The sequence below is a fragment of the Eretmochelys imbricata genome, chromosome 15, assembly GCF_965152235.1.
Source record: "Eretmochelys imbricata isolate rEreImb1 chromosome 15, rEreImb1.hap1, whole genome shotgun sequence".
NCBI lineage: Eukaryota > Metazoa > Chordata > Testudines > Cheloniidae > Eretmochelys > Eretmochelys imbricata.
The window spans coordinates 3502056-3515035 of NC_135586.1; the positions used below are offsets into that span (position 1 = coordinate 3502056).

At 46.7% G+C, this 12980-nt stretch overlaps 1 protein-coding gene across 3 annotated transcripts in view; it reads right to left on the bottom strand.

Annotated features, from left to right (window-relative positions):
- MORC2 (MORC family CW-type zinc finger 2) overlaps positions 1-12980 on the bottom strand; it is a 120431-nt gene that overhangs the window by 40246 nt on the left and 67205 nt on the right. For all 3 annotated transcript variants that reach the window (XM_077834864.1, XM_077834863.1, XM_077834865.1), the window contains exons 11-12: positions 12124-12206; positions 10989-11074 (exon numbers count right to left, since the gene is read on the bottom strand). In XM_077834864.1, coding sequence (XP_077690990.1) covers positions 10989-11074; positions 12124-12206 — 169 coding nt within the window. The remainder of the gene's footprint in view (positions 1-10988; positions 11075-12123; positions 12207-12980) is intronic.

Here is a 12980-nt window from a genome sequence, read left to right on the forward strand (position 1 = left end):
CGGTTCACTGTCCCAGGCCCATGGTCAGCTCCCAGACTACTGCACTGGGCAGCACAGCATGGGGAAGAGGTGACCAGCCCTCTGTGGAAAAAGTAGTGGTTCAGGACTATTTAGAAAAGCTGGACGAGCACAAGTCCATGGGGCTGGATGCGCTGCATCCGAGAGTGCTAAAGGAGTTGGCGGATGTGATTGCAGAGCCATTGGCCATTATCTTTGAAAACTCATGGCGATCACGGGAAGTCCCGGACGACTGGAAAAAGGATAATGTAGTGCCCATCTTTAAAAAAGGGAAGGAGGAGGATCCTGGGAACTTAAGCCAGTCAGCCTCACCTCAGTCTCTTGAAAAATCATGGAGCAGGTCCTCAAGGAATCAATTCTGAAGCACTTAGAGGAGAGGAAAGTGATCAGGAACAGTCAGCATGGATTCACCAAGGGCAAGTCATGCCTGACTAATCTAATTGCCTTCTATGACGAGATAACTGGCTCTGTGGATGAGGGGAAAGTGGGGGACATGTTGTTCCTTGACTTTAGCAAAGCTTTTGACACCGTATCCCACAGCATTCTTGCCAGCAAGTTAAAGTAGTATGGGCTGGATGAATGGACTATCAGGTGGATAGAAAGTTGGCTAGATTTTCGGGCTCAACGGGTAGTGATCAATGGCTCCATGTCTAGCTGGCAGCCGGTATCAAGTAGAGTGCCCCAAGGATTGGTCCTGGGGCCGGCTTTGTTCAATATCTTCATAAATGATCTGGAGGATGGTGTGGATTGCACCCTCAACAAGTCTGCAGATGACACTAAACTGGGAGGAGTGGTAGATACGCTGGAGGGTAGGGATAGGATACAGAGGGACCTAGACAAATTAGAGGATTGGGCCAAAAGAAATCTGATGAGGTTCAACAAGGACAAGTGCAGAGTCCTGCACTTAGGACGGAAGAATCCCATGCACCGCTACAGACTAGGGATCGAATGGCTTGGCAGCAGTTCGGCAGAAAAGGACCTAGGGGTTACAGTGGATGAGAAGCTGGATATGAGTCAGCAGTGTGCCCTTGTTGCCAAGAAGGCCAATGGCATTTTGGGATGTATATGTAGGGGCATTGCCAGCAGATTGAGGGATGTGATCGTTCCCCTCTATTCAACATTGGTGAGACCTCCTCTGGAGTACTGTGTCCAGTTTTGGGCCCCACACTACAAGAAGGATGTGGAAAAATTGGAAAACGTCCAGCGGAGGGCAACAAAAATTATTAGAGGTCTGGGGCAAATAAGTTATGAGGAGAGGCTGAGGGAACTGGGATTGTTTAGTCTGAGGAAGAGAAGAATGAGGGGGGATTTGATAGCTGCTATCAACTACCTGAAAGGGGGTTCCAAAGAGGATGGCTCTAGACGGTTCTCAGTGGTAGCTGATGACAGAACAAGGAGTAATGGTCTCAAGTTGCAGTGAGGGAGGTTTAGGTTGGATATTAAGAAAAACTTTTTCACTAGGAGGGTGGTCAAACACTGGAATGCATTACCTAGGGAGGTGGTGGAATCTCCTTCCTTCGATATTTTTAAGGTCAGGCTTGACAAAGCCCTGGCTGGGATGATTTAGTTGGTGACTGGTCCTGCTTTGAGCAGGGGGTTGGACTAGACGACTTCCTGAGGTCCCTTCCAACCCTGATATTCTATGATTCTATGAATGAGAGCTGCGGAAAGGGCGGCCAACACATCCCTCGGCTCATGCTGCTTCCTGCAGCCCCCCATTGGCCTGGGATGGCGAACCGCATCCAGTGGGAGCTGTGATCAGCCGAACCTGCGGACTCTGCAGGTAAACAAACTGGCCCGGCCCGCCAGCGGCTTTCCCTGGCGGGCCGCATGCCAAAGGTAGCTGCTGATCCCTGCTGTACTATGTAGGTAGAAGCCTCCACGTATCCCAGGAGCTTCAGGCAATTCCTTGGTGTAGTGGTGGGGAACTGCCTGAGACCTTGTATGTTGTCGCCCAGGGACCAAAACCTCGCTTCTGGGAGGTATGCCCTGGCTTGTGTCGAGTCCAGCACTGCCCCTATAAACTCTATCCTCTGAACGGGGGACAGCACTGATTTCCCTTAGTTTCTAAGGTGCCACAAGTACTCCTTTTCAGTTTGCCAAACGTCATTCTTATGAAGCCGACCTGTGCCTCCACTTGAGACCTGGAGCAGCCCTTGAGCAGCCAGTCGTCGAGGTATGGGAACACCTGTACCTGCCATTTGTGCAGGAACGCTGCCACAACTGCCATGCAGGTGGTGAACACTCGAGGAGCTGCTGACAGGCAAAAAGGGAGGACTGCGAACTGATAGCGGTTGCTGTTCACCACAAACCTGAGGTATTTTCTGTGGGGTGGAATTATTGCTTTGTGGAAGTATACATCCTTCAAGTTGAGGGCAGCATACCAGCCCCCTGGATCCAATGAGGGGATAATGGAGGCCGAAGAGACCACACAGAACTTGAGCTTCTTCAAACTTGTTGAGTTCTCGCAGGTCTAAGATGGGCCTGAGCCCAGCCTTGGCTTTCGGTATTAGGAAATACTGAGAGTAGAAACCCTTGCCCCTTTGCTCCTGAGGAACCTCTTCCACTGCCCCTAGCGAGAGGAGCGAGTGAATCTCCTGTATAAAGATTTGCTTGTGAGAGGGGTTCCTGAAGAGGGACGGGGAAAGGGGCTGGAAGGGCAGGATGGAGAGTACCCACTGGTCCAAAGTGATACGGGACCATGCATGGTAGAAAGGGGATAGGATGAAAAGGTAGGCTGGGTAGATCCAGTTCTTGCACTGGTGTGTCGCCCTCGACATCACCCTCAAAAGGCTGGTCTGGGGCCAGGACGTGGTTTGGACTGGCCAGAGCCCTGGCCTGAGGATGGGTGCTGTCTTCTCATGCCGCTCCTATTCCAACTCCGAGGAGAATCCTGACAGTTCTGCAGTTGGTAGAACCACGAGGGAGGCCGCGGCCAGAAGTGCCTGCACAGAGTGGCGGGCGTGTGGAGGCCCAAGGACTTGAGGGTGGCTCGAGTCCCTTAGACTGTGGAGTCTTTTGTCCGTTTTATCAGAAAAGAGGGTTGAATCCTCGAAGAGGAGGTCCTGCATGGTTTGTTGGACCTCACAGGGGAGACCCGAGACCTGCAACCAGGAACTCCTCCTCATTGCAACCCCTGTGATCATTGTGCGGGAAGCCACATCTGCCGGGTCCAATGCCATTTAGTTGAGGGTTGCCACTTCGGTGGCCACAGCGCCGGATAGGGCTGGTGGTCACGGTGGGACCTGGACCGTCTGTTCCTGGTCCTATCAGAGCAGTAGGATTCCACCTCCGACTCCAAGGTCTCCGAGAAGGAGGACCAGAGAGGAGCAATGTTCCGCTGTGCTGACGAACAGTGCCGAGAAACTGTTCCGAGTGTGGCCCCCCCATGTGGGTGGACCGTGCTGGGGAGAGGTGTGCTGGAGATGGGAATCAATGCGCCATCATTGCCAGCTTGCCCCTTGATGGGAACGGGGGCCGGGGAGTCAGCGGCAACTTGTTTTTCCTCTGCAGGGAGGACAGTGCCATGAGATGCATAAAGTCCTGAGCTGCACTGAATGCCTCTGACATTGAGGGGTGCTGTAGCTGCCTGCCCTGTCAGTCCGGAAAGCGATGAGGCTTCAGACTCAACTGGACCCAGAGGAGGGCAGGAGTCGATGAGACCCTAGGAGGTAGAGGAGCCGAGGTGATGTTGCCCGAATCAGGTCTCCCTGCTGCAGGCTCCTTGGGCTTGGATGCGGGAGGCTCTCCAGGCTTTTCTTTTTCTGGGGCACTGAGGATTGAGACCAGTGCCTCACAGAAGACTGTCTATGGGCAGAGCTGTGACTCCTTGGGATCCTTCCTCGGTACTGGATTGTACACTGACGAGGAGGTGCTGGGCGTGGATTCTGCCGACCCCGGATCGCGGCCAGAGTGCCGCTTCCATTAGAAGGATCGTAAGTCTTTGATCTTGGTCCTTTAAGGTCCTAGGATGGAATCCTTTGCAAATTCTGCATTTCTCCTTCTGGTGGCTCTCCCCGAGACACCACAGACAGGAAGAGTGCGGGTCACTCTTAGGCACAGTCCTCACAGAGCTTGAACCCTGGGGACTGGAGCATACCCCGGTACTGGGGAAGAGTTGTTGGGGGTGAGGGGGAGGCCAAAAGGAAACTTCAGAACTACTAATACTATTAACTAACTAACAAACACTAGAAACTACTACAAACTATGAACACGAAGAGTGGACACTGCCCAAACGCACTTGCAAAGCAAAAACAACAGTTTGTTCCAGCTAGACGTCACCGGTGGTAAGAAGGAACTCGAGGTGGTGGGTCAGCAGGGCCCTATATTGGGCACCATGAAGGTGCGACTCCAGGGCGGCGCCCAGGCCGACCCTACAGATGCTGCTAAGGGAAAAATCTTCCAACTGGCGTGCAGGCAGCACACACACACCTGATTGGAATGGATTCTAAGAACCACCATGGTTGCACTGATGTACATTTGGTGCAAAATATTTAAAAGTACTTGTCTACATTTTACATAAACTATGGTTCTCTAAATTAAATTGTAAATTACTGCCCAATGATGCAGAGTGATGAGCCATCTGTGCAATCCATACTTAGCACCTTGTAGAATTTAGACTGGTAGATCCAGGATCAGACTGAGTGTTCCTTTGGATCTTGTACAGCACTGATTGCTATATCAGCACTTGCATCAGTAATAGTTACAGAGCATAATGTATCCAATTTTTGTTTCCCAGTTTACATCAAGATTTGTAGCTCTCATGTGCTTCACCCAGATTAATCATTTCATGCCTAATCTGGTGAAAAGCTGGAAGCCTTTTTTGGAGCTATTCAACTATCTGTTCATAATATTAATTCACGTTCTCTTGTTTTCTTTAAGGGCTTGTCTACATTACTTGCTGGATCGACGGGCAGTGATCGATCCAGAGAGAGTCGATCGTGTACACACCATAAATCGACTGCCGAGTGCTCTCATATCGACTCTGGTACTCCACCAGAGCAAGAGGTGCGGGCAGAGTGGACCAGGAAGCATCAGCAGTCGACTCACCGCAGTGAAGACACTGCGGTGAGTAGATCTATGTACGTCGACTTCAGCGGTGCTATTCACATAGTTGAAGTTGCATAACTTAGATCAATCCCCCCCCCCACTAGTGTAGACCAGACCTAAGAGTATGAAATGTGCCATGTATGTGTCAGTTCTGATGATTTGCAATTGTTAGATGGAAGGTTATCCTATGCTACTGAAATATTTTAGAATAAATGCCTGACAAGTTGATCTAGTCAATGTCCATTCTCTTATTATTTGTATTAATGTGATTCTATGCTCCTAGGTGTAGCCAGACTAGGAGATACAGAGATATTTTTAACTGCAGGGCTCTGCTTCATGGCCCGATAGATCAAAGGCACAAAATATCTCCTAACAAAACCGATCCATTAAATCCTTTTTAAGTTCACTTTCTGGAGGTTTTGGGTTGTCTTAGAATCAAGATATCACAGTTGGGAGGCTAAGGATACATCTACACAACAACAAAACCTGCGGCAGTAAGTCTCAGAGCTTGGATCTACTGACTTGGACTCATGAGGCTTGTGCTACAGTGCTAAAAATAGCCATGAAGACGCTCTGGTTCAGGCTGGAGCTAGGGCTCTGAAACACCCCCTCCCTGGGCTTCAGAACCCAAGCTCCAGGCTAAGATGCAGCAACTACACACCTACGTTTAGCACTGTAGCACAAGCCCGGCGAACCTAAATCTGTAGACCTGGACTCTGAGATTTGCTGCAGAGGGTTTGGGGTTTTTTTGCTGTGTAGATGTACCCTAAGTAATAAAGGCAGAAGCTAGGGACAGCAATCTCTTCCTTCCTGTGTTGTAGTCATTACTTGGGACTCTGCTGGCCCAGAGCAAAGCTGGTATGGCAGCCTTTTAAAGAAATTCTTTGTTAATGAGACAGCAACGTTTTCAAAGAGAAGTGCACATTACTAAGATGAACATTTTTATGAACGTTAACTTTGGAGATAAGGAATATCGGAAGAAGTGCCCACTTGGCTAGCAGTTGACAGACTTTATCTAGTGTTAAGTGATCATTCATTTTGTAAATTGGATCGATCTCATTGTCACATTCATGCCCAGATATTTAAGAGACAGAACATTCTTTAGTGGGGTAAGTTTTGATTGAACCAATTGTTGGGAGACTACCTGGAATATTTGTGTCCCAATTGATTTTTAATCCTGAACTTTTATTGAAGGGAGCCAACATTTTGAATACTGCAGGCAGAGATGTCAGGGTTAGGACAACACAAACAGGTAATTCACACAAAGAGTTTTGGTGTTAAAACTTTGCCAGTTGGACTCCTGTGACTTGAGAATTTATGCAGATGTGAGCTTCTGTGACAAAAGGAAGGGGGACAGTGCACCTCCATTGCCTGGTTCCCCTCTGGAGCTCAAAGGCAGGAGAGTTATTTCCAGTTTCTAAAAGGCTTCTGGACGGGATATGCAGTAGTTGTCTCATTGTACCAATTTAAGAGAAAGTTTCATTTTTCACTGGGTAGTAAGCAGGTTAATGGAAGCCTCTTTCAATGTGAGCTCCCAACAGAACTCCTCCTCCTTCCCTGTTACAAGGGGCCAGAGTAGGTTGACTTACCTTGCCAGACAGACAGTGGACTTCAACATACAAAGCCTGTTATTGTTGGTAATATCAATTCTGTCCCATTTGCTATATTTTTGTTGACATTTCATAAGACTATCAGGGCTTGTGCTAGAGAAGGTGCATTGGGTTTAGTATATTAACGAAATCAGAACCAAAGCAAGTTAACAGTAGGAAGATTATCTAGCAGGAGTTCAGAAGTCACCTATAATTCCATTTTTTTAAGTGAAGAGTTTGTTGGGAGTCTGGGAAAGGTGTTGTTTTGTACAATAGGGCTCCCTTTACATCCTGGGACCTTGCTCAGTATCTCGCTTTCTAGACTTGTATAGTTCTTCAGTTAGGGAGAGAGTCCTGCCCTGTCTAAAAACTCTTTGCTTACCTGGGGACTTGCGGGGAGGAGAGAGAGAAACAGCACATAGGGTTTTATGCTCTATTATTTGCAGACCTGAAGTTACTTGACAATTCACTAATTCTAGCTCAGAAATAAATTTGGCCAAATCGTTGTGTCTGGTTAATCAGGCTGGGAGTTTTCATTTTGTCTCACATATTCATTTCCGCACCCTCTGAAACTTTTCAGACATGTTTAGCCAGGGTTAGGCTATCTACTAGAGCTAAGTTTGTTTTTGCAGTTAAGAGCTTTAATGTCTGCTTAGATTTTACAGCCAAGGTATTTATTTTTGATTTCTGAAGTTGATTTCAATATTTTTTTAAAACTTTTTTATGTAGGGAAGTATAATCATGTATGTTAGCTTTAAAGGTTTCCCAGCTACACTCGGGGGTAAGTGCAATGTTGCTGTTCCTAAAGATTTCTTGAATTTTAGTTCTTATAGTTTCACATTTGCTGTTTAATAGTGGGATGATGCACTTCCAAGAGGAGTTGTTTGCTGGAATTCACTAGGTGTTTTATGTCTATTAATAAGGGAGAGTAGAACATCCCCTTGGGCCCCATTCATAGGATTCTATTTTATGCAGCACTTCCATCAGAATGAAGAAATAATTAATAAGGAAAAGACGTTATGTACATGGGAATAGGAGGAAAACTGTCTCCCACATGGATTTCTGCATCCCTGAAGTCAACTCTTCTAAGATCAATTTTAAATTCAAACTATTTTCTCTCCTCCTGCTGTCTGTGGGAGAGTCTATCTAGGTCCACATCTAGCAAAGATTTTCGGTCAGTGCTTCCCAAAGTGCAGTACCCTGGGGGCGTACAAGGGAATTTGTGTGGGAGGAGGGGCAGGCAGACAGACCTCTCAATTGTTCTCAAAGTCTCAGCTTTCATTCTAAATTGCTGAGTCTCTAGCTATTATGGTTATGAAAAAAACCTTCAAAATGTGAAATGAGTATAACCAATTCATAGACATCTGCCTGAGTTTGCAGAAAGCCTGAATCAACAGATCCTAGCACAGCCTATTCCGGTCATTTTATATGGATGCTTACTCAATGACAATGATGACCATTAACAACAATGATATTTAAAAGTATTTCACTGCTTATGAAAGCGTGTAAGAAAGGTATATTAAGATCTATACCTGCATTTCCCAAAGTGGAAGGGAATTTATCAGGATGTGTGAGCACAGAAGGTATGCACATTAAGCAAGTCGGTTAAGTCTAACACCACCTTGTGGAGTCGCAGGGGGAATTCCATTTTCTTGAAGGAATCTCAGCTTTTGATCTCGTCATATGAATTTGCAGTGGCAAAAAGGTCAACAAAGCTCCCACCGGCATACTACTGTTTTCTTCTCTGGGCTCATCTTCAGTAGTGAAACTACCAAGATTAATCAGGTTATAAGACTAAAAGGAGTACTAGTGGCCCCTTAGAGACTAACCAATTTATTTGAGCATAAGCTTTCGCGAGCTACAGCTCACTTCATCGGATGCATTCAGTGGAAAATACAGTGAGGAGATTTATATACACACAGAACATGAAAAAATGGGTGTTATGCACACTGTAAGGAGAGTGATCACTTAAGATGAGCTATTACCAGCAGGAGAGCGGGGGGGAGGGAGGGAGAAAACCTTTTGTAGTGATAATCAAGGTGGGCCATTTCCAGCAGTTAACAGGAACGTCCAAGGAGCAGAGGGGGAAATAAACAAGGGGAAATAGTTTTACTTTGTGTAATGACACATCCATTCCCAGTCTCTATTCAAGCCCAAGTTAATTGTATCCAGTTCGCAAATTAATTCCAATTCAGCAGTCTCTCGTTGGAGTCTGTTTTTGAAGTCTTTTTGTTTTAATATTGCGACCTTTAGGTCTGAGATCGAGTGACCAGAGAGATTTAAGTGTTCTCCGACTGGTTTATGAACGTTATAATTTTTGACGTCTGATTTCCGTCCATTTATTCTTTACGTAGAGACTGTCCAGTTTGACCAATGTACATGGCAGAGGGGCACTGCTCGCACATGATGGCATATGTGCAGGTGAACAAGCCTCTGACTGTGGCTGATGTGATTAGGCCCTATGATGGTGTCCTCTGAATAGATATGTGGACACAGTTGGCAATGGGCTTTGTTGCAAAGATAGGTTCCTGGGTTAGTGGTTCTGTTGTGTGGTTGCTGGTGAGAATTTGCTTCAGGTTGGGGGGCTGTCTGTAGGCAAGGACTGGCCTGTCTCCCAAGATTTGTGAGAGTGATTAGTCGTCCTTCAGGATAGGTTGTAGATCCTTGATGATGCGTTGGAGAGGTTTTAGTTGGGGGCTGAAGGTGATGGCTAGTGGTGTTCTGTTATTATCTTTGTTGGGCCTGTCCTGGAGTAGGTGAATTCTGGGTACCCTTCTGGCTCTGTCAATTTGTTTCTTCACTTCAGCTGGTGGGTATTGTAGTTGTAAGAATGCTTGATAGAGATCTTGTAGGTGTTTGTCTCTGTCTGAGGGGTTGGAGCAAATGCGGTTGTATCGTAGAGCTTGGCTGTAGACGATGGATCGTGTGGTGTGGTCTGGATGAAAGCTGGAGGCAAGTAGGTAAGTATAGCGGTCAGTAGGTTTCCGGTATAGGGTGGTGTTTATGTGACCGTAGCTTATTAGCACCGTAGTGTCCAGGAGGTGGATCTGTTGTATGGACTGGTCCAGCCTGAGGTTGATGTTGGGATGGAAATTGTTGAAATCATGGTGGAATTCGTCAAGGGCTTCTTTTCCATGGGTCCAGATGATGAAGATGTTATCAATGTAGCGCAAGTAGAGTAGGGGCATTAGGGGATGAGAGCTGAGGAAGCGTTGTTCTAAGTCAGCCATAAGTCAGGTTATAGGACAACAGTCACCCAATCCTGCTGTGACATGTTATTGAGGCCATGTCTACACCTGTGAATTAAGACTGACATAGCTATATCGCTCATGGCTGTGAAAAATTTCATGTCCCGTACACTGTAGTTAGGTCGATTAACTCCCACTGTAGATTCTGTTAGTTCAACAAAAGAATTCTTCAGTCAACCGCCCACAGAAATGGATAAACTACATTGATGGAAAAATGCCTTTGGTCAAAGCAGGAACCTTCTACACAATGGAGCTACGACGGCATAGCTGCAGTGCCATAGCTGTGCCTGAGTCCTATTACAGACCTAGTGCCACCACTGGGTAGCCTGGTCATAGTATGATTTGGTCCCATCCACTCAGGCAAAGCCAAGTCATGCTGGAGTAGCTATTGCATTACACCGCAACCCCCTGATCATGCTAGTGCAGCTCTAACCTCATCTTCTGGTAGTAAAGGAAGCCTTCAGGACATAATAGAAGTATCACCAAGAGAGCAGGGAACCCCCCATTCACCTCAACGGGAGAGAACTTAATTATGAACACTTAGGATGACCTCTGCGGTGTCATCATACTGAAAACGCCCAGCTTACATGCTTATCCAGAATGGCTTCATGGACTCCGCAGGTCCTGACTTTGCATTCATTTGAAAGGATGCCAGTGTTGTCTAAACAAATAGTCCACTATTCCTTTCACTGCTGGACAATTAAGTTGCTTGGTATCAACATCAAAATCGCCCATCCCAATTGATTACTATATGGATTACAAAACAGTGTGGGTTTCTAGAAAACCAGGCTCGCAAGCCACAACAAATACATTTTAGCAAGTTCAGTAAGGAAGAGGGGCCTGGAGAGCCCCAAGCTATCAGAACAGCAAACTCCTCTCAAGGTCACCTTGCAAGGTCAAAGGTGCAAAGCTCTGAATAGCCTCACCTACATGGGCTTCAGAGTAGAACTGGCTATGTTCCTCCAACAAGGTCAACTGGGTGGTCCCTGGGGGTGAGCCAAGATAACAGACACCTGCTCAAGCCTGAGAGGGCTACAGAGCAACAGCTCGGGACAACTGAAGCCCCAAGCGGCCTTGTACTCACCGCTGCTTTGCCTCCTTGATCCGCCGCTTGACATCAGCCTCTCTACGCATGGTTATGGCTGTGTTCTGGACTTGCCGTAGAGTCACCTGCAGACACAAAGCACCTCACAGTAAAACCAAAATTAAACATTTCTGTAGCACCTCTCCTTCCAAAGGATCCCAAAGCATTTTACAGACTTAGACACAGAAATCTTCTCACTAGCCACAGTAAATCAATGAAAACAGCTACCTCTGGGGTGAAGCACAACAATTGTTTAACCACCCTCAGCAACATTACACGACAGATTAGAAGAGGAAACAAAGAATCCTGTATCCAACTGAAACAGTAGGGGAATTTAGGAAGACAAAATGGAATTTGGGTAAGACACTGGGACTAATACGCCAGCTCATACAAATAGTGCTGTGGGTTAAGGAATGTGGTTTTACAGTACTTCTCGTGAAAAAATCAAAGCAACATCTAGCAGTAGGTTGATGCATTTTTAATACTGAGTGCCACCTTACTTATCACCTGGTATTTCCCTGAAGGTCTCCCATCCAAGTACTGACTGGCCTAGCCTTGCTTAGCTTAGCTTTCAGAGCTGGCATGAAAGTTGCACAAGGTGTGGCTTCGGAGGAATACCGCTTGTGAGAAAAGAAAAAAAAAATTCTAGCTACGAAGAGGGCAAATTTAGGACCAAACCGTAAGCCCAACAGGAGTGGTAGCCACAAAAACATCTGGAAATTTACTACTATCCAGGCTCTCTTCTTTAGAGCAATGGCATTGAACAAAGGACCTTTACAATCAAGCTCACCAGGACCCTATACTGACACTTTGCCAGAGTCTCGCCTGCCCACTGCATATACATCCTGGGGTACTTCACCCCAGGCAGAAGCAATGCTCACATGGCTCCCTCAACTGAGTAGAAACAAGCCACTGTCAAACCTTGCAAAATGTAAGCACATCTGTTGAAGAAAACAGACATTAAGGATGCCTGGGAAGACTGAACACAGAATCAGCACAATAACATCTCCAGCAGGAATGGCCACCTGTCCACACTGAAACACTGGTTAGTACTTGGTATTGCCAACTCCACTTAGCTTAGGGAGGGGTGGCTCTGAACCCGCAGCAAACAGACAGAGAAATGCAGAAATCTCACCCTGGAGTCTCGTGTGAGATCCCCGCCCAGGCGAAGTTCTAGTGCACGGGCTTTACTCTCTGCCTCTCGAGCCTTCTCCTCCGCTGGAAGACATACAAAGTAGTAATATTAATACTGAATACTCAAGAACGCACCACAAGCATGCATGGCACTTCCCAGAAATATAGACCCCAGAGAGCTTACAGTCTACATCTCACTAATACAGGCAAGGGAGAGATGACAAGCTGACATAAGAAGGTACAAAATAAAATCTTGGACATGAGAGGTCAGACTACCAAATGTGAGCCTAAGGCTGGGCAAATGAGGAGAAGCTAGTGCTAGAACCAAGGAGAGTGGAGGAAAGCCAGGCACCAGTGAGTCAGAAGGAGGGATCTCTAATCAGACACAAGCGTGTTTGGGGCACTGGGAGTGAGGGCAAGAAGTAGAAAGAATAAGAGGCACAACAGCACAAGTAGGAGACAAAGGGAACATCAAAGTGTGAAGGATGGCAGAGAGCAGGTGAGCAGGGAAAGAGAAGGACTGAGAGGCAGAACTGTGCAATGTTGTGAAAGCGAAGAGTTTAAACTTGACGTGGAAAGAGGCAAGAAGTTAGCAAAGAGACCTGAGTTGTGTGTGTGTGGAGGGGGGACATGGTGGGGTGGGAAAATGTTACTGTAACAGTAATTTCTTAGAAAGACTGAAGAGGGGAGAATCTTAGAGGAATTAAGGGGATTTTGCCTGGAAAGGCTCAAATTTGTGTTATGTACAAAGCACAAGGAACCCAAAAGCATGAAGTTTAATCTAAAATAGCAATCAGAGCGTTTTTGTCCTTCATTGTCCATGAAGAAGCTGACACTCACATCTACTCAAAGCCCATT